Source organism: Pholis gunnellus (assembly GCF_910591455.1).
Source record: "Pholis gunnellus genome assembly, chromosome: 11".
Taxonomy (NCBI): Eukaryota; Metazoa; Chordata; class Actinopteri; order Perciformes; family Pholidae; genus Pholis; species Pholis gunnellus.
Window position 1 is genome coordinate 16,263,364 of NC_136538.1, and position 20,322 is coordinate 16,283,685.

Genomic DNA, 20,322 nt, shown 5'->3' on the forward strand with positions numbered 1-20,322 from the left:
ATTTGTAATAAAAACAATAATGTCACAGCCTTCTCTCTCACAGCTCCACTGCTCGTAGGCCAGGGGTTATAAAGCATTGCAAACAGCATTTTAGACAGTAATTAATAAGGAGCAATTCTATCTAAATGAACATTGAACAAACTTCATTGAGGACTCACTCACCTCTGTATTTGCCTTGTTTGCATGTGGTGCATTAGCCAGAGGGGGATTTTTATAGGTGTTAGAAGACTGCTGTCAGGATTATAATCCCCTCTCTGCAGGTGTGACACATTTACTGACTAATGGAACACAAAATACTACTAATGGAGCTGGCTAAGTGCTCAGATATGCTGGCATCACCATGAGGGTTCAAAAGGCATGAAATATATATCATCATATATATCAACATTATTGTGTTTGTATCGAACGCATCCGAGCAGGGGCAGACAAAAAGACAACATTAAGTCATTTCTTACCATCTATAATTTATTTGAATCAGCTTTTAGCAAACAAATAGTTCAAATGCATACAGATTCAAAAGGCAGAAACATCATTGAAACAAGATGTTTGTGCATTTATGTTACATCAGCTGGAAGGCCTCACTGTCATTGCCCTTATTTCTTCTTCTTTCAGCATGGCAATACATTGAACTGAAATCAACAATGCAGTTCACATTGGAGATGATTAATGACCACAACAAGAATGTATGTACAGTAAATGAACAAAACGATTGTGTCATGTATAAAGCCCATTTTACGATTTAATGGAAGTACAAACACAGTAGAAAGTTTTTTTCCCAAACTTAAGACTTCCAAGCTTACTGTTCTACAAAGAATTAAGCAGAAGCCTTGCAAAAATAGATGCTTTTGATTTTGTAGCAATGTGGGGTTTCCTTGTTTAAATATGAATATCAAAATGTCAAAATGCCTGTGCATGCATATTTCATATTTTGGCTGCGCACTGGTTCTTGATATCAGTGCTTTTTACACTCCCAGACAAGGTTCAACTGCATCTCTTATCAAGTCTTGTATTCAAACACAAATGTCTGCAGGGTTTTTCTTCTCAATTTCTCATACATTTATTTGCAGCAACTAATATGAATGTACATTTTGTTAGCCATATACCTTATAATACTCTAAGAACAATGAATTGATGATCCATACAGGGCACCACCATTCAAAAACAATGCACTTTTTTTATAAATGTGTCTTTTATATTAAATTAAACACAAACATCTGGCTTATCTGCATTACAATTGTGTCACTTGGTGACAAGTTTTTCATGATTAGAATTGTCTTTCTAATCAATATGGCACTGCTTTATGCAAACATGCAAGTGTAAAGTCTGCTTGCTAATGTGAATAGAAATGGATGGAGGTGATGCTTGGCTGTAAAACACTTAAAAGAATGATAAGTTCAGATGTAGTAATACATTTTTTCCTGCCTTTTCCAATGTGGGCTAATTTCATTTTGCAGCGTCAGGCGCCAATCCACTAAGTAATATTGCCACAGGCAACACAAGAAAGTTGATGAAGTTGAATAAAATTGCAACAGGCAGCAGCTGTTAAGTTATTCACAGACAGAAGTGAGGACATTTACAGCATCTAACAGAATGAAATGTAGTTTTGTTGTTTTTGTTTGAGCTCAAAGTAGATCATAAATACTATTCAGATGTCACATGTCAGGACATACTGTTTCAGAAAAAGCAGTAATTATTTTTAGCCTACTTATCAAACACACAATTTATTCTCCTCATATCGCTCAAAACATGTTCAGAGGGCAGCATGAAATATACGACTAATGTGAACCACAGTCATTGTGGTCAGTAAGAAAATAAAGCAGAAATAAAAAAAGAATGCATGGACTCTACAACACATTAGTGATGCATTTCAGGTAGTGAGCAATACATAATCTATATTTCTATACACATTATTTATATTTGAACAATTCCTTTATTGACCCTAATAATGTTGCAACATGTGCAAGTTGCTAAAACTTCCCCAACCCACCCATTAATAAACCACTATCATTTCTATTTCTCTGACATTGTGATGCTTGAAGATCAAGTAATCCTAAAAGAGACGGACTCTCCTGGAGCACAGATGTTTTCAATTATATTACAGTATGTTACAATTAATTTTTTTAGATCTGTAATCAAGTGCAAAATGTAAAAAGAGCTTGCTTTAGAAAACAACATTCAGAGGAAAAAAAAAAGAATACATTTGACAGAACAGTATCGGACATGTATTATTTAAAATTGGCGTAGTCTGAGAAAATGTCAACAAAATCCTGAACCACTCTGTAGCAGAAGTCGTATTGCTCCTGAAAGGGAAAGCAGAAGGGAAAGTGTTACTGTTACACAAATGATTCCAAACACAAATGTGAATAAGCTGCACAGAAGGTTTGATATTATCTCGTTTTCCACCTACCACAGTCTGAACCATGTGTGGTCTCTGCATGCGTAAACTCTTGACTGTCTGAAAAACATCCAGGAGGCCTTCAGCTTTCACCCTCTCCAGAATGTTACTGAGGGCAACGAAGGTACCGGTTCGACCCGCACCAGCGCTGAAACATGAAGGACAACACTATCAGCAGCCACATAATGCCGACACTGGACAGCCTTGGAGAATGGTAGTAGGACAAAGACATTAAGAATTCAAACCGCTTCTCAGTTTCTTCACAACAATGAACGCAATGAAACTCTTGTAATCTTTGCAGCACATCCTTTTCCCAATTTGAATGAGAAAGTTTGCAAGGGAAAAGGTGACCTTTGTGTAATAGTCCTAATAATTATCCTCACTTAAAGAGAGGCTAATCCAAATGCTAACACTAATCAGTTTGGAAGCTCAGTGTTTGACTGAGTCAATGTTTACAATGACGGTGGGATGGAGAAAGAAAGACGGGGAGCGAGTGCGAGAGTGATGTGCGATTCGGAAGAGAAGTGTAGAGAGACGTTGGGGATTGCAGCGGGTTAGCCCCATTTCCCAGGGGCAGAGAAAAAGCTTTAAAAAGCCCTTCTTAGACAAGTGGTGATGAAGGAATAGAAGAGAGTGATGACACCATTTCCTGTCGTTAGCTCATCTTATCAGATTAATCATAGTGGGAGTCAGAGGAGATTTCACTTTGAGAGGTTTTAATTGACTGTGAATCAGTGGATTGGATCAATCCCACAGGAGCATGCTGCTTTAGAATCACTTCACCTGAAGCTAGGTTCTGATCAAAGCTTTCACAGCTAAGTCTTTATAAGGGATCACATAAGTGGTTCAGGCATAGAACACCAGGTCTACTGAGGCAAAATGTAGAATTTACTGAGACAGACAATTGTAGGAAAGGAAGAATTTATCTGTAAAAATGTAATTCCTTCCAATATCACAATGAGAGATTCAGGTTATCGGGTGATAAACGCACGGTGAAAATGAAAGGAGTTGAATTAACAGCATGAGTGGACAGACACATAATTTTCATCTGAGGATGCACATTACGCTGCAGAATTGTCAAACTGAAGTTCCTCACCTGCAGTGCACAATTATGGGACGGTTTCCAGACTGCTGCTGCTGCCTCTGCACAGCGGCAATAATGTCAATCATCCCTCTTCCCTCGGCTGGTATTCCGATCTCAGGCCATCCGTGGAAGTGGAAGTGTCGGACATGTTGTGACTGCTTTTCCTGGTGAGATGGAGAGCTCACTCTGTTATTTTAATGCAGCTAAAAATGGTGGATATAATGACATTTCATGAACTTTAAACTGACAGCACAACGTAAAGAAGGAGGCAAATGTGTCAATTTAAAATTTCTATTCTGCCACTTTTAAATGTAATAATAAAACGTTACGCACTGGTCTGTACGTGAGCACCATGTCTTTGAGAGTGAAGGTTTCACACTGTGTGTCTCCAGTCAGCTCCACAGTATAATCTCCAAATGTTACACTGCCCTCTGATGGCCAATACTGGAAACACTTTTCCTGTTTTGGAAAAGGTCAGATGGAAATACAATTAGGCTTCATTTGACTGATTTATGTCCTATTCTTGTTTTTATATGTTCAGAGTGCACCACAAAAACAACACAAGACGATTAAATACACACACAGACGGTCAGGAATAAATAATAAGTAAAATATGATTCTGAAATAACAGAATAAAAAAAGATGGTTTAAATGTGCAACTCAAGCGCCGTACTGTACCTGCTCCCTCTCTTTGAGTTCGGTGAGCATAACGATTGAATGACACCTCCACTCCCACACCATCCTCCAGAAGTCCTCCACTGTGTGAGACAGTGGGCCCTGGGTTGCGATAAAATAGTCCTTCTGCCTGTAGCCCTGCAGGGCAGATCATCCGGTAAACAACACATGCGAGTGCAGCAAACATAATATTTTGCATTGTTTGTAAAGGAAACAATGAGCTTTATATATATTTCTATGGGAAATCTATACTGGAGGTCGTGAGGGAGTGCTTACATCAATAAAGGAGGCATTGATGTAGTCGGTGAACTCCTGTCCTCTTCTCACTGAGAGTATTACTCGGTTGAAATCATCTGCAAAAGAAAAAAGGAAAATCAAACTTTCCACAAGTGATTCCTAGTCAAATAAAAGTTTGAAGAGGCTGATGGAAATAAAAACACAGTGAAGTAAAACTTTAGCTGTGCTATTAAGGCCAAATACGCCAGAGCCTATATCAGTTTTCACTGTAAAACGTTGTAGCGAGGCTTTCCATTCCCTCTCTCTACTCCCTACTTTAAGTCATGATACAAGCCCTATTTAAATGCCATTGATCACGCAGACATGATCTGACTAGCCAGATATCTGTGTACGGCATCTATGAAATCACCAGCAGTGTGATACTTTGATGTTACTCGGATGTGATGTATTATGAAAGTGTTCGGAGTATCGGAGTGGTCCTTACACGGAATGATCTGAAGCACACGGTTCTTCTTCATGTTGGCAGGAAGGTTCCCAGTTCTCATGTTCTCCTTCATTATGCGGACGTTGGTCAGCTTCTGACGGGAGAAAACACGAGTGGATTGGCATGATCCAAAAGTTTGTTTTCATCAGGGCAGGGCCGCACAAGGCTAGTAAATATGGTGAGACGGACAATATTTGATATAAAAAAAAAAATGCAACAACTAAAAACACAGAGGATGGAAAAGGAAGAAGAATAACAAGAAGAGGCAAAAAGGCAAGAGGTAATAATTCCATTTAGTGTGTAGGGAACTGTGAGTAGCAAAAGCATGCTACATCCTACGTGGCAGATGGTGGTGCCTTATGAAGTTTTGCTTGATTCAAAGCTTTGTGTTTTATATTACTACTGGCAAGAGTGGCACCCTGGGCAGGTTTTTCATGAAAATATACCTATGCAGAGGACAGGGTGATGGCGACGATTAATTACTGACTGAAATGTTCAAGAGTGAGCGTCTGTCTTCCTACCCTGAACTCCTCTTCCAGGCCCAGCCTGTCGTGGGGAGCTCTGGTGTTGTGAAGCCTCTGCAGATGGCCCTCCAGAGAGCACACATCTAGCTCTGTGTCTCCATACAGATAGTACTCCAACAGAGCCTGGTAGATGAAGGAGTACTGCATCTGAGGAGGAAGACGGAGGAAGTCAAGGAGACGAGGAAGCAGTAGCTTTAGTTTGCCAAACTATTTCCGTCTATTTTTGTATATCACAGACGCGGTTGTTTTCCACATCCTCGCCTGTTTCTGCCACGACTTGAGCAGCGAGTTGAGCTGTCAGTCCAAGGTACAACAGGTCGGAGAGGGTCAACACTTACATCTGTCTGGATGAGCTGACAGCGCTGCTCCCGTATTCTGCTCACAGAGCCGAAGACATCCACCCTCTGTTCCATGTGCATCATGTCGATCATGCTGTCAATGACAATGAACGTCCCCGTCCTCCCCACCCCGGCACTGTGGAAACACAGACAGGAAGAAGGCACAAGGTCTTCTCTGTCACAAAGTGTAGCTACAGAATAAAAACTCAATGGCACGTTGTATCCATATTGTACAAATAGAACAATAAAAGGACACACAATACAGACTAATGGACATGATGTATTCATACAAAAGCTCTTTAGCATCCCTTTCTTGTTAACATAGATGTCAATTGTGGACAGCCTCAAGCATGTGTAAAAGTGCTTCACCTCTGAAGCCCAAAAACACTCCTAATAGATTTACAAGGGTAATTTCAGCAAACGGCACCACTGGGAGCAGAGCTGGGATTCCACAGCGGGGTGTTGAAGCCTCCTCAATGGGCCCCATTCAAGAACAACAGTCCCTGAGCACCTGTTGCAGCAGTTGCTACAATCGGCTGCTGATTTCTTTGGTGAGGCTTTACACTGATTGGCCTGACAAACATAATTTATTGATGCTCCACAATTGACCGACACTAAAGTTCATCTCCAACAAAACAGAACTTTCTGAAATAGTAAAAAAAGGTCACATTTCACATAACACGACGATATTATAAAGAAGTTAACCTTTACCTCTTATTCCACAGAAAACAAAAACAAATATTCTTAAGTGCTGTTAAGAACTTCTTTCACAAACCAGATTTTAGTTTTGCTCATCGACTTATTGCAAAACAGGATATTCATCATTCAAAAAGTGTTTTCATCTCCTTAAAAATGACTTGAATGAACTCTTATGCTATTATAGCTCGTCTTTTTCGGCTGGCTTCTCTTATGGTACACATTTTACCTGCAGTGCACAACAATGGGTCCAGCATAGGATGGATTGACAGCCTTGACCTTCTTGAGGAATTTCAGCATGCCGATGGGTGAGAATGGCACCCCGAAGTCCGGCCAGCTAGTGAAGTGGAGCTGGGTGACCAGCCGCGGAGCTCGGGGACCATCGCTGCCCTGCTGTGAAGCACAGACACACAAAACCTGTTCATGAATAATGTTCCCTGTGCAGACCACATCAGTCTACAAAATACTTTTACCGACTGGAAAAGAAACTTCAAATTAACTGAAACATTTGAAAAGATAAAGTTGTCATTTTTCTACTTGTGACAGAATAGGATTGTTAAACATGTGTACTGGTTTGCCTCGCTCTCGTGTCTCATGAATGCTCTCTCAAGAGGACGTTATTCTCCTGAAAATGTGGTTGTTCTGTGTTCAGAGAGCTGAATGTAAAAGCACTCAGTCTGTTCAGCTTGTACTGCAGCGCTACGGCACCGTTCTCACAGAGTCAGAGAGGATGTCTGCACTTCTCTGGCTTCAAATGGAAAGGGGAACAAAGTGAATTTTGCAATCTGAAGGCTTCTCGGTACACCGAGATGGCACTCGGCAGCCAAAAAACACAGGATGAGAAACACAGATACTGAGTGTATGAAGCTGTAAAGATGAGACATTTGTACAGTGTTTACTCTAAGTTAAATACACCTCCATATTGATAATTTCCTGCAGTCTATTGCATAAATCCTTTAATATTCCTTAATGTGTTTCCATACTGGTTTTCATTTCTGTATTATATTTTGCATCCTATTAAAGCTTTCTAAAATGTCTCCACGGGGAACATACTTTTTTACACCATCTCAATGCTACTTTGTTTCATGTTTAATTTTTAATAAGAATCCAGCTATTATCATTATAGATGTTTAAAGCAATTAACAAATATATTAAGAGCAATATTGAAAAAGCACACTATTATTTTTCAGTGCGCGATAAAAGCATTATTTCTTAGCTCGTTTTTGTGATAAATGTTTCCTAATTGCTGCTGTACAGTATAATTACATTTCTTCTCACGTGCTGAGGTAAGTCAGTCGTATGTTTGAAAAAAAAAAGTGAGAATGAGCTTTAAAAATGCATCCTCATTAACATTCTGATGTGTAGATCCACATATTTTACTTACGTATTGAACACAAAATTTTCTGATGGTGTAGTCCACCAGCACGGTGAAGTCCTCCATCGCCACCCTGATGTTCCCGTACATCCAGCAGCCTTTTTCTGGCCAATACTGGTAACATTTGTCCTTGTGAGAGAATCAAAACAATAAAGAAATGTATGTCTATAAAGAACACACGTTGGTATTGTCATTGCAACTTACAAATCAAATGGTTGGAAGTCACCTTCTATTGTATATATCGTATAAGCGCCCGTCTAGAAATGTGTCTTTGACGTGTGTATTTCACAATCCAATCCAAAGGCAATCACAGAGACTTTGTGCGACTCTGTCAGTCAATAAGATCTTCACGGTGACGTTTCAACTCATTAACTAGATTCTCAAACTAATTATCGTGAAGCCTCTTAGGATCTTATCAACAATTATTCCGCCATTGATCCCCAATGCCTCTATTCTGCCCTATCAAACCTGCAGTTGAGCTCTCAATTGATCATCCCTTTGAGGCTGAATTTGATCCGATGCTAAGTAATCTGCTGGGTCACACTTTGTATAGATTATCAGTTGGGAGTAGGGTCAAACAAATTATGCCCATGACTTTGGGTCATGAGAATACAAAGGGGTTTCAGTAATGGTGCACTGGAGCCATATAGATTGTATAGGTTCATTCTCTAACACCCAGCCCTACTTTGTAATATTAGTGTGGAGGGAGAACACTCTTAGACAAACCTCTTTCCTTTCCTTCAGATTTGTCAGCATTACTATAGTTGCTGTTTTCTGTTCCCAAATCATCCGCCAGAAGTCGGCCACTGTTTCAACCTTTGGGCCTGAAGCAGAATAAAGAAAATAAACTCGACTAATTGCATGTTCAAAAGTGCTTTAATACTAAACCAAGCTGAAATATACATTTACCTTGAGCTGCAATGAATCTGTTCTTCTCTTTAAAACCCTGTGTAAAAAAACACGAGTATTAATAACAACGTATTAAGAAACCAATCATCTGCAATAAAAGCTTAATTGCAACTAAGACTCACATCAATGTAAGATGCATTTATGTAGTCTGAACACAGATGTCCATCAAGATGATTTAACAACACTCTTGAATGATCATCTGTGGAAGAGAGAAGAAAGAGAAAAAAAAGCAAATGAAGTTGGTTTTCATTCAGCCCACATCACCTTTCCTTACGATTTAGAGATCAATAAAACGGCAAGTCTAAAGGTTACATTAATATTGTCTGCTGCAGAATATAGATCCTCACTCACATGGTAAAATGTTTGGGTATCTGTTTTTCTCTCTGTTGTGCTCTCTGCTCGCCTCCTCAAAGGACCCGTGGTGGTAGTAACACGGCAGCGACTATAAAGAAAGAACCCCCAATCCTCATGAGATCAAAATAAAGCCACGGGTACACAGCCTTCTAACATAACATTTTATTACTATTTTCTGTACTTGTTCTATGCTTGCAGGACAAAGATCTTAGTCAGACTGTGGAGCAAAGTCAACACCACACAAACTCGTGCTTACATTGAACTCCTCTCTGAAGAGCTTGCCGTCGTCGGCGGAGCGTATCCGGTACTCCTCCTCCAGCGAGTCCAGAGGGATGGGGAAGTACCTCTTGGATGGCGAGGGAGATCTGGGAAGGAGGACCACTGTCTGCTCTCCTGTGTTTAAAGGAATATATGGCGGTCAGAGAGCTAATGTTTCCCAATAGAGAACATTACAAGCTCTCATAGCACCTGCAAAAACAAGCCTGATGGCCATTAAGATTTCCTACTTTTGTGGGTACATGACAGAAATGATTTCTTGAGTCATAAACATGCTGCTGCTGCTGCTGCACATAACTGTCTTAACTCAGAATGTGGCCTTTCCGTTAATTTATTTATTTTCTACTTGAAGTGAAAGAATATACGGCTCCCTACGTGATAGGAAAACGAAGGGCCTTCAAAACCTTTCCAGCTACCTTGGACTTCGGATCGTGAAACTTTCCTAGTCCATAAAGAATGTAAACCTACACTTAAACTAAAAAGAAATAAAAAGTTAAAGGCTGTATTATATTTTCATGCACTGGTGGTTATATTGAGCACAGCACAACAGTACCTTGTTCGTCCAAAAAGCCATTTGGAATCTTTTTATCCACCGAGGTAACTAGAGCTTTCCCGTGGTTTTTGAACCTGCAGTAATGACCGAGTGAGAAGCAGAGAAAGCAAAACCATCAGAGAACATAAAGGGCAGATATCTGTATTGAAGAGGCAAAAAAAGAGCCATCCCCTATGCCTAAAACAGAGCTTTTAAGCACATAAGGTGAGCAAACAACAAATACCAAAAACAATATCAACCAATTGAGGGAGGCAAAGCTGTTCCTCCTCATGTCGCCGTCAGGAAAAGGAGGTCTGAGCTGGCTGGTCAGGGAACGAGTGCCTGTGAACTGACCTGACCTGGCTGCTTTTGTTTGCTGTCTTACTGGAGATGCAGCTGTTTACCCATAAGCCACTGCACACCGCCTGTTTCCAAACCACCCCCACCCGATGCCCTGACCTGACGCACTCACTCTCATGCTCACACTCGCGGAAAGGGAGAGGGCAAGAGAGAAAAGAGGAAGCAGAGACTCACTCTAAGACAAATAAGTGAATGTGTGTGTGTGTGTGTGTGTGTGTGTGTGTGTGTGTGTGTGTGTGTGTGTGTGTGTGTGTGTGTGTGTGTGTGTGCAGGTTTATTCACCTCAGACAGTAGATTGTCAGCAAGACAATGATGATAAGAAGCAGGGAAATGACCAGTGTTGAGGGCAGCACATGAGCACCCTGATGGGTGGGGTTTCCTGGATAGAACACAGAGATCATAATAGTAACAATCTCACAATAGAGTCAATCAAATGGATAATAGAAGGTCTAGTTTGATGTTTTGGGAAATACACATTTTTTTTCTTCTCTTGGCATCTGTCCATTTGATATGAAGCGTGTTAATTAATGAGCTTTAGAGGTGCTGATAGATTTTCTACCTTTGGACGTTTCCAATCTTTGACTCAGCTAACAGCTGCTCGCTGTAGCTTCAACAATCTTTTCATCTCTTTGCAAGAAGGCATTTACGCATATTTTCCATAATATGAAGTATTCCTTTAAAGCAAGACTATGTAACATGTTTGTAATGCTGACCACTGTAGCCACAATTGATGGGACGAGTAAAAAAAGAGTAAAAGTCGGCAAACTGCAATATATGTCTTAAATTTGCATTAGCTACTGTATAAGGTAAAGCAGCAAAATATCAGAATGTATCAAAGTGTGCAACGGTGTGATTTAATGCTAATAAATTCAACTTTTCCTGTGTTAATGATATTCATTAATATTAATATTATCATAATATAATTTCAAAACTTACCTGCAGTTTGGTTTTCATGAGATGAATTATTCACAGCAATAGAGATCCCAATCAGAAACAACACCATTGTCACTGTGGATACAAAAAAAACAAAAAACATAATAGCTACTGAAGACATGAAACCCTGTATTTCTCCACTAAGTCCACTAGAAGGCGCCTAACAACAGGAAATGCATCTGCAGCGTGGTGAAGCGTGCAGAGGGCATGAAAAGGAGAGCTCCGCTTTGATGAGGCTTGAGAGTGATGTCTGTCTCTCTGCTGAGCAGTTAAAGTCCTTGTGGGAAATCTGCTTGCAGTCTTGTCCTGCCAGGCTGACTTGAAAGAGCAGCAGCATATCAAATAACCCAATATTCAGACATCAAACCAGAGAGGAGGCTTTAACCCTCAGGTGACAGTAACCATATCCCCCGTGGACCCTGTGGATTTGACACTTGAGTTGAGCTCAACGTAGTATTTGTTGGAAGTCATCTCATTTTGCTGCGTTGTCTTTGATGTATACAGCACTGTGAAGAGCGGCAAAGCATCCTGCACAGTGACAATAAGACATGCACGCTGCTCCTCAATGTAGTAGCTGTTTTTAAATACAGTGGACATACTGTTAATGTCCCCCCCCCCCCCAAGAGTAATAGTGATATTGATAAACAGGCTGAAACAGAGTGTAAAGATTAGCATATGTATACTGGTTATACAGTGTTGTTTCCTCTTTTACTGCAGCTTTTCTCCCTCCATCACACCGCCTCCCTTTCCCTCCCTCTACAGTGAACTCTCATTTTATTCTAAACCACATTCTCCCTTTTTCAGTTTTATTTTATTGCTGGAAGCTATTAGGGATTTATTTGGGGCAGAGCTCCGTGAGTGTCTTTCCAAAAGGAAAAAGATATGTCAAGTTACTCACAACTACACCAGAATTAAAACGATTCTGACACATTATCCTTGTGTCTTATTATCTCCAAAATGGAGCTGTCAATTTCTCCAAACTCACATCCATTTCCCCCGTCCTCCGAATGAGAGGATAAGAAATCACAGAATAAATTGGGCAAATGGGGCAAATCTGCCTAAATGGCTTTGATGGAATAAATGAGCGGCGCAAGAAGTGAGTGTCCTAAATTATCCTCTGTTCCGAGTCCCCTCCTCGTTATAGAGGCCACAAGACTGGATGGAATAATTCATTGTGTCAATTTAGTTCATCCAGAAATGGGTCATCTAGGGGCCTAATTTGTGATGTTTGAGAGAATTTCTTGCACATAACCCTAGGGGGCTTCATATAAGTATATCTCCAAAAGCTTTTTTGAGAAAACGGAGCCGAATAATGCTCTAACAATGTGCTTAAAACAAAATTGATGTTGAAACTTATAAAGTATTATTGGGCAACAAATTAGGGGCTCTGTGTTTTGAACATTATACAGTCGCTCTCTCTCTGTGCAGTAATAGACAGTACAACACCAAGGACGCTGACATGCATGCACACATACATTTGCACAATGTTCAATCAGGGTGGCACCAGCTGGACAAAACTCCTTTTATGTAATGTATTTAATGTGCACAGCCCAGTCACGTGTCTATTTTTACACTAATAATCATTGGACAAACAAATCAAATTCCCTTCACACCCATGTAACATAACTGTGTGCAACACACACACACACACACAGCCTTTTATCACTTCACATGTATGCATGCCTGCACATACGTCCCACAGCCAAAGGCTATGTGTTGCATATGTGCCGCACTCTGTTGGAGGAGCCAATTCTCTCCCCAGTGTTAACAAGCTGACAGTGTCGGCACCTGTTCACCCCCCTCTACCCCACTGGGCAAGTCACATTCACTCACACAGACCCATCCTACAGCTCGATGCTGCAAGGCATGCTGTGCGTATGGGTCACTGCTCAGGTCGCTGCATATCCGTCATCTCCTGGCAGTTACAGTATGTACGGCGTTCAGCCAGGATATGAATGAACAGAAGGGAAATATTAAAAGAGTATCAAATGCACTGTCATTTTAAATTACTATTAACGGAAAAAATATATAACTCGGAGATAGACTGAATATGTTCCTGTATAAAGTAAAACATGATAGATGCATCATGTATTGCAGTGTGGCCCTCTGACCAACAGAGGGAATTGATAACACAACTTGAAAGGATGCTAAGCAGAGCATGGGAATGCACCAGTTGTAGGTACTTATTCATGTATTTATGGAATTCACTTATTGTCACTTTATTAAAAAAGCATTGGCCAAATGAGTGTAATTTGTCACTTCTTTTAAATACCAAAGGAAAACCAGATTTGTTGTATTCATGGTGATTGTTGGTCTTGAGAAGGTATTCAGTGTCGAGGCAAGAAAAGTCAAAAGTCAAAAGTCCTTCATAATAAACAATAGTTAGCTCTTCAGGTAAGCCTTGAATTGTGCATGTTTTAAGGCGATAAACCAACAGTTGACTCTGACAAGACCTACACTGTTGTATCTTATTAAAAACGAAAAATCTGCATATATCATAATGAAACTTGCCATGACTCATGACACATTTTTTTTATGGCTCATGCCATTTACAACAGCCTATTTATATATCTTAATTAGCATATGACATCATCTGACCCTGAAAGGATTTGCTGGAGAGACCCAATTTAAACAAGGAAAAAAAGTGCTTTGGTATAATTGGCCTCGCCATCCCCACCAGCTATTTCATCATTCCAGATCCCTGCTTTCCTGTCTGTTTAATGAAATACTAACAACAAGGTGATAACTTCAACCTCCTGCACCTGCTTGACATAAATGTTCACAGGGAATCAAATTATACTGCATCAGTTGAGTTGGGGAGTGCAGAAGCAAATCATCCCATCCATGCATGATGCAAGACTAACATTCAGAATGCATCACATGCCGGTTGAACCTTTAAGGGTAATGTTAATATTTTGAGCACGAATATGCACTATTCAACATCGATCCGGCTTTGCTTTTGTGCTTTTGTGCTTTTGTGAACAGAGACGAGATGAAGATCGGCACACTACTGTGCATGAAATGTGAAACAGCTGTAAAGAAACTTTACATTGTTCAAATTCCAAGACTCACAGCACCCTGAAATGAATCTCTGCTTCACTTCAACATCTCCGTCACCTTAGCTCTCACGTGAAAACGAGACTCATAGAGAAAAGACATCAGAGACGGAAACACCAACTCCAGAAATGTTTCTTTTCCTTTTGCCAGACCTGCAGCCCGTCCACTCGGGTTTATCATGAATTCAAACCAAACAGTGCAGGGGAAGGTGATGTATTATCCATTTGCAACAAGAAACATAAAAATATAACGGACCCAGGTGAGACTTTATCCCCATGCTGTTTCTAAAATGACTGCACTTAACCTCAAATATGTGACCAGAACACAGATTTTTCCGAGCAATAACCCCCAAAAAATCAAACAACGCAATAAGTCAGAGTGGTGAGAAAATGTTTTTCTGTGAACGTTTGTTCAGAATTCTAAATACTATATTAAAAACATAATCATATGACCCCATGCTGACCTTCTGGCCTTAGTTGAACATTAATATAAATATATAATAATCATATAAATAATGGAATTTCTGCACACTTCACTTAGAACAATACAGTCTTGTTTCATAAGCTTCTGATTTCTCAAATGCATAGCTACCAGAAAAAGTTAACTATCTTCAATAATGGTAGTTTTAAATTAATATCGTATTAGATTATAACAGAGCCACTGGTAGTTACAGTAGCTTCAAGGTGATTTGTGTCATATTTCATCTCTGTTGATCTGCGGAACGTTTTTAAGACCGCATACTGATTTCTGTACAATAAATTGCAGCCATGTATTTGTGGGCAATCTATTTCAGCTTCCCAGCCAGAATCTCAATGAGTAGCTGGCTCAGCAATCATTACATCTTATTCTGAAAAAGATATATGGAAAATCTGTAAAGTGGAAACACTGCCAATCATGCATGTTTTACATTAGTGCTTGGCACTAATATAAGGCACAAGCTCTAAAATCGGTCTTTTGCTTTTATACTACACATTCGCTAGTGCTCAGTTAATTAAAAATCAAACTGAACCCTAAAACCCTACCGGCTTTAACATTCAGTCCATCCATTATCTATACCTGCTTAGGGTTATGAGTGCATGCAGACTATCCCAGCATGCACCTTGCAGGTGGTTGGGTACAGCCTGTACAGCTCACGATAAAAAAATGAATTAAAAAAAGGGTTTCATAGTTTAGCGTTAGGAGTTAATGCAGCGTCTATCTAACACCACATCTAGCCATGAGCAAAGCCAACAGATGAGTTATACAGTATTGTTTGTTGTGAATGTAGGTAAAATGATCTTGTGTGCACTTCCATTGACTACACAGTTCAACATGATGCTCAGCACAGTGCAACAAAACAAGACTAAGAGTCAACAGCCACTCTGAGGCTACGTGCAGGCACAGAAATGATTTCAGCTAAAAGCTAAATCCACACGCTAACATGGTCACAATGTCACAATTACGCAGGTATAGTTTAAACGTGTACTTTGTTCACCCTCTGTTTAGCATTGTAGCATGCTAACATTTCCCGATCAGCGCTAAGCACAAAAGCACAGCTGAGGTTGATTGGTCATCAATTTTAAAGCATTGGAAAGGGCTGGATTCAAATGTTGACCTGGTGATGGAACTAGATGGAAGAAAAAAAAGTCAGGGAGTCACCAACGTTATTATGAATTCCTCCTGAAGGGGAACATAAATATCTGTACCAAACTCCAAGATGATCCATTCAATATTTGCTGCAATGTTTCGGTCTGGACCAAAGTGGTGAACGAACTGACCGACAGACAGACACCTTATCAAATGATGCACCATTGCATCACCACACCACAGTCCAACATTGCATGTTTGTTAATGTGTTTTAAATGGGTACCGGGATATGTTACATAAGTAACCAAACAGGAGCCTCACTGACCTGACCTTGCTAAAAGCTTACAGCTATTGAAATTCCCATTGATTTGAAAAATACATGCTTTCTACATTATTCAACATATTCCATCAGTGACACTGTGTGGAGGACATTCATGGATATTTGCCAGATGCAATGCTCATTGAACTATGATTTAAACCGGAACAACATTTGAGTGACTTAAAATTCATAGTGAGACATAAAGAACACTGGTAAAATATGAATATCACTTAGACAGCAGGATGGTAGTTTGCGTCATAATAAAGGTAACGGATGTTCTCTTCACAGGGGTATCTCAAACAGAAACAAAATATATGAAATCATGCTTCAGATTATTCACAAATCAATGCAGCCTCTAGAAGACAGGTCCACATTTTGTGCTTGGCACAAAATGGATGGCATGTCTTGTACACAAAAAGATAAAAGATCTTTCTTTTTTGTTTCCAGGGAGAGGAGGAACAAAGGCAGAGAAAAAAAGAACACCAGAAACAGCCATTGTCATGTGCCAAGGAAAAGGATGGGACGAGAGCACAAACACATGTCAGTAAAGTGTTGCAGCAGAGAGAAGAAAGATGACGGAGGAGATGAGACGAGAAGAGAGGGGAGAGGAGTTGGAGCTGGAGGAGATAAATGTTTCTGGGTTTTAGAGATAACAGCCATAATGGTAGACATCCTACATATCACAACACTCCCTATAAATAAGACATAATGCCTAACACTGGGAATGTATCTCATCTTCTCAACTCTGTTTACATGACTCCGAACACAATATCTGCTGCATAGTAAAGGTCAAAGGAATGAATCTAGAAAGGAGACACTGTGATTATTAGATTATTTCCCATTAATGGATTGAATTTCAATTGATTCCGTGAAACAGAATTGACCTGGTCTGTGGTCAGATGGATTAATGAAAGACTTACACTTCCAAGCAAAGCCAGTGTGATCAGGTATCAGTTGACCCGTCGGTCCATAGCAGCCATGTGATCCCAGTTCCTTTCTTGGTTGAACTTATTGAGGTTTTCTACCCTCAGTCCTTCTCCTCCTCACATCCTCAGATATCGATTATAGTGCTGGATGAAGAGATGACTGCGGTCGGTCGTTTTGAAAGCTTTCGATTGGGATCAAGGCACCGAGGATCATGGGAACCTGGGAAATTAAGCAAAAGGCAATAGAGAGTCATGGATAAAAGTTCAACCAATCCCAAATACTATTCTGCTTATATCATTGTTACGCCGGAAAAAACAACGCAGATTTTCTGTGACTCACTATTTGGGGCTGACTCAAAGAAAAAGAAAAACCTTGTAATGCATGAATAGACAACATAAGTGGGGTGAGGGGGAGTTTGCATCTGTGCACAGCATGTCTGAGAGAATGACTGCATTTAATCAACTGGGTGTGGACATACAATCATTTGTACTGTACATGCTGAATGTCTGTGTACTGTTTACTGCAACATCCTCTGTTGCAACTTGCGGAAACCCACTGTTGCAAAGCAAAAACATTAACGAGCTACATAGCCAACCATGCAAAACTAATTCTTCCCAAATTAGTCTTCCCAGAACTTGTTTGTGGTGCACATGAGGAGCTTGCACACATGCACCACTTGCTTCTAACAATATAATTGTAAGAACCACCTTTTAACTTAATAACAGTAACAGAAGAATGGTGTTCACAAACATTGTAGCCCAATTAAAGCTACCACTCTACACGTTTCTACATATGTCCGTGAATACGACTGTACAAGCAAGCCATGGTATAAAATATGTTGGATTTAATACTTCATTATTTACACAAAGACTTGACTGTGGTGTTATTCTATCGCCTTGCTCGAGTCTGAGACAGAAAGCGTGCCCCCGTTGGCCTTCACTCCCACTCTCCCAGAGTCCCACTGCCCACAGGTGTGACACACAAAGCCATATTGTTAGCACTTGGCCGCTGAGACCCAGCCGAGTAGAAAGCAGAGGAGAAGAGGTGAATTAGTCACTAGACCCAGCTGGGCGAGCTTACTCAGTCTGAGCCGGGATGGGGAAAATGAATGGAAAACACCTTGTTTCCCCGTACTGTGGGAGCTGTGCTCAACTTTTCCAAATGTTGCAAAGTCTTTGGCATTTGAAGAAAAACATGTTTGCCATTAAAAGAACCAACTTTAACCTAAAGACTATAAACCCGGTCAAAAGATCCATAAATTAGGCTTTAAAATCTGCTCTCGCACTTCCATAAATTTGGGGACTTGCAAAAGACAGGATTCAGGTTTTTTCAATTGTTAGAAAGAAAGCCAGGTTTCACTGTAATGAGCTCATGAAGTTACCGACCCACCACAATACATTTAGCAGGTCAGTATACTTATTTTAGCTTAGTTTATGGACCTTTAATGTTAATGCTTTACTGTTGGTATCACTTTAAAGGGTTAATTCTTAACTTTCATTAATGTCTAGTATGTCTGATACTTAACAAGGCACAGTTGAGCTTCCCCAAAATCTCAATGAAATGTGTTTTTCCACAATGTGTCTGAATTATGCACTCTAAGCACTCTGAAAAAGTACAAACGAAATTAAAAATCAGAATAATCACTTTGTAAATATACTGTAAGTATTCAAGAAATTGACCCATACTATCGAATTATGTGTCATGAGGAGTGGAACAGGTGGATCCAAACGCAGGAAACTATAGGCAACAGGATGATGGAGAAGGGTCAGTGCAGGTAAGGCAGAACTGCACACCTCACGAGAAAATCAAAGGACCAACAAAAACTGACCCGAAAGCTAGGACTTAAATACAACTAATCTGACGAGAGAATTCAGTGCAGGCGGAGAGGAGGGGGGAGAAGCCCAGATGAGGAGAATGAGCTGACGAGGCAGGAGAAAGGAAATGGTGCTGATTGGACCTTTTCACAGCAGCCATTAGACATGTCACTGCAGAGTAAACACAGGTGTAATTAATAACATTAATTATGGCCTGTTCCATTTAGGCCCTGGTGTTGTGAATGTTGGCTCACTGGAATGGCTGTAACAGACCATGAGAAGGGGACGATAATTATTTGATCAATTACACCTGTGTTTACGTTGCTATGAATGTGAAAAGGGCCTAGAGAGGGGGGGGAGAGAGAGCTGATTGGCTGGGGAGAAATAACGAGGCTAATTCAGTACAGGTGTGTCGGTGGGCAAAAGAAGGGAAGGCAGAACAGAAAAGTCTAAAGGCATCTGGGGACAGTGTAGGGTGTTTTTTCTCTTTACATTTTGAATCTCTATTTTATCTTTGCCTTGAGTTTAAACCTGTAGTCATTCAGCGGTGATAAGCAAAACTAAATTAGCTAAATGTTTTAGAAAGTCTGTTTACTTGCCTGTGATTTACATCAGATCATAGGCATATGACAGCCCACATCGCACTTAGAAAAAGGAAAGTTCCTAATTGATGCAGCAGAGTTATCCTAACTTTAACACCATAGTGTAACTCTAAGAGCGTCTTTAAAGACATGCTTGAAATGTTCCTTCAAGGTAACATGTCTCAAATATGGCAACGCATGATTGACCGGCAGAAATGATGCTGTTCTCTGGATGTGAGCACTTTTCAGCTCCCAGATTGAACTCCATGCTAGTTGTAACACTGCAGGTTTAAGAAAGATTTAGTTACCAAGCAGTGGTATGACAATTTTCATAAAAAATAGATAATATGCTACTCTGAAGTAATAATACGCTTAGAAGAATTAGGCTTGGCTTTTTGCAAATATATATATTCAGGTTAAAAAGCCTGAACTAAATGTATAAAGTTATTTATACTGTATTTCACTTGTGTAAAAGTCATTTGGGAGACTTTTATGAAACCATCCTCATCTTTTCAAAAAGAGTATTGTTCTCCTTTGAGCCCTGCACATTCGGTCTTAAGAAGAAGGAGACATGCTCACGGCATAAGATTACTGCAGGCACAAGCGCTTCCTTTCTGTGCCGCTCTGCCCATTGACTAAGAAGGGAAACATGCAGGCCATTAAAGTTTTATGGGAGTGCAGTCATCACCCAGCACTCTGTGGTTCAATCATTAATTCATACCAAAACAGGCAGCAAGACACTAAGTACTGTAGCTAAGCACGGCTCTGTGGTAAAGTTGTATCTTTTGATTCCATAATAAAGAATTAAATATAACTTTTTACTATATTTTAATTGTGATTTGCATAGACATTTGAAATTCATGCTCAAATCTGATGGTGCTCTTCA

General features: G+C 40.1%; 1 protein-coding gene across 1 annotated transcript; it reads right to left on the reverse strand.

Moving 5' to 3' along the window:
* Positions 1-2,225: 2,225 nt before the first annotated feature.
* Positions 2,226-11,242, reverse strand: LOC306703530 (receptor-type tyrosine-protein phosphatase epsilon-like; the record flags this gene model as incomplete). The annotated part of the gene is made up of 19 exons (XM_079169529.1): positions 2,226-2,300; positions 2,408-2,543; positions 3,492-3,643; positions 3,813-3,938; positions 4,158-4,292; positions 4,431-4,507; positions 4,876-4,969; positions 5,397-5,546; positions 5,738-5,873; positions 6,663-6,826; positions 7,818-7,937; positions 8,535-8,632; positions 8,718-8,754; positions 8,840-8,916; positions 9,069-9,159; positions 9,328-9,464; positions 9,901-9,974; positions 10,522-10,618; positions 11,176-11,242. 19 exons carry the CDS (start codon positions 11,240-11,242, stop codon positions 2,226-2,228), a joined length of 2,043 nt encoding a protein of 680 aa, XP_079025655.1.
* Positions 11,243-20,322: the final 9,080 nt, after the last annotated feature.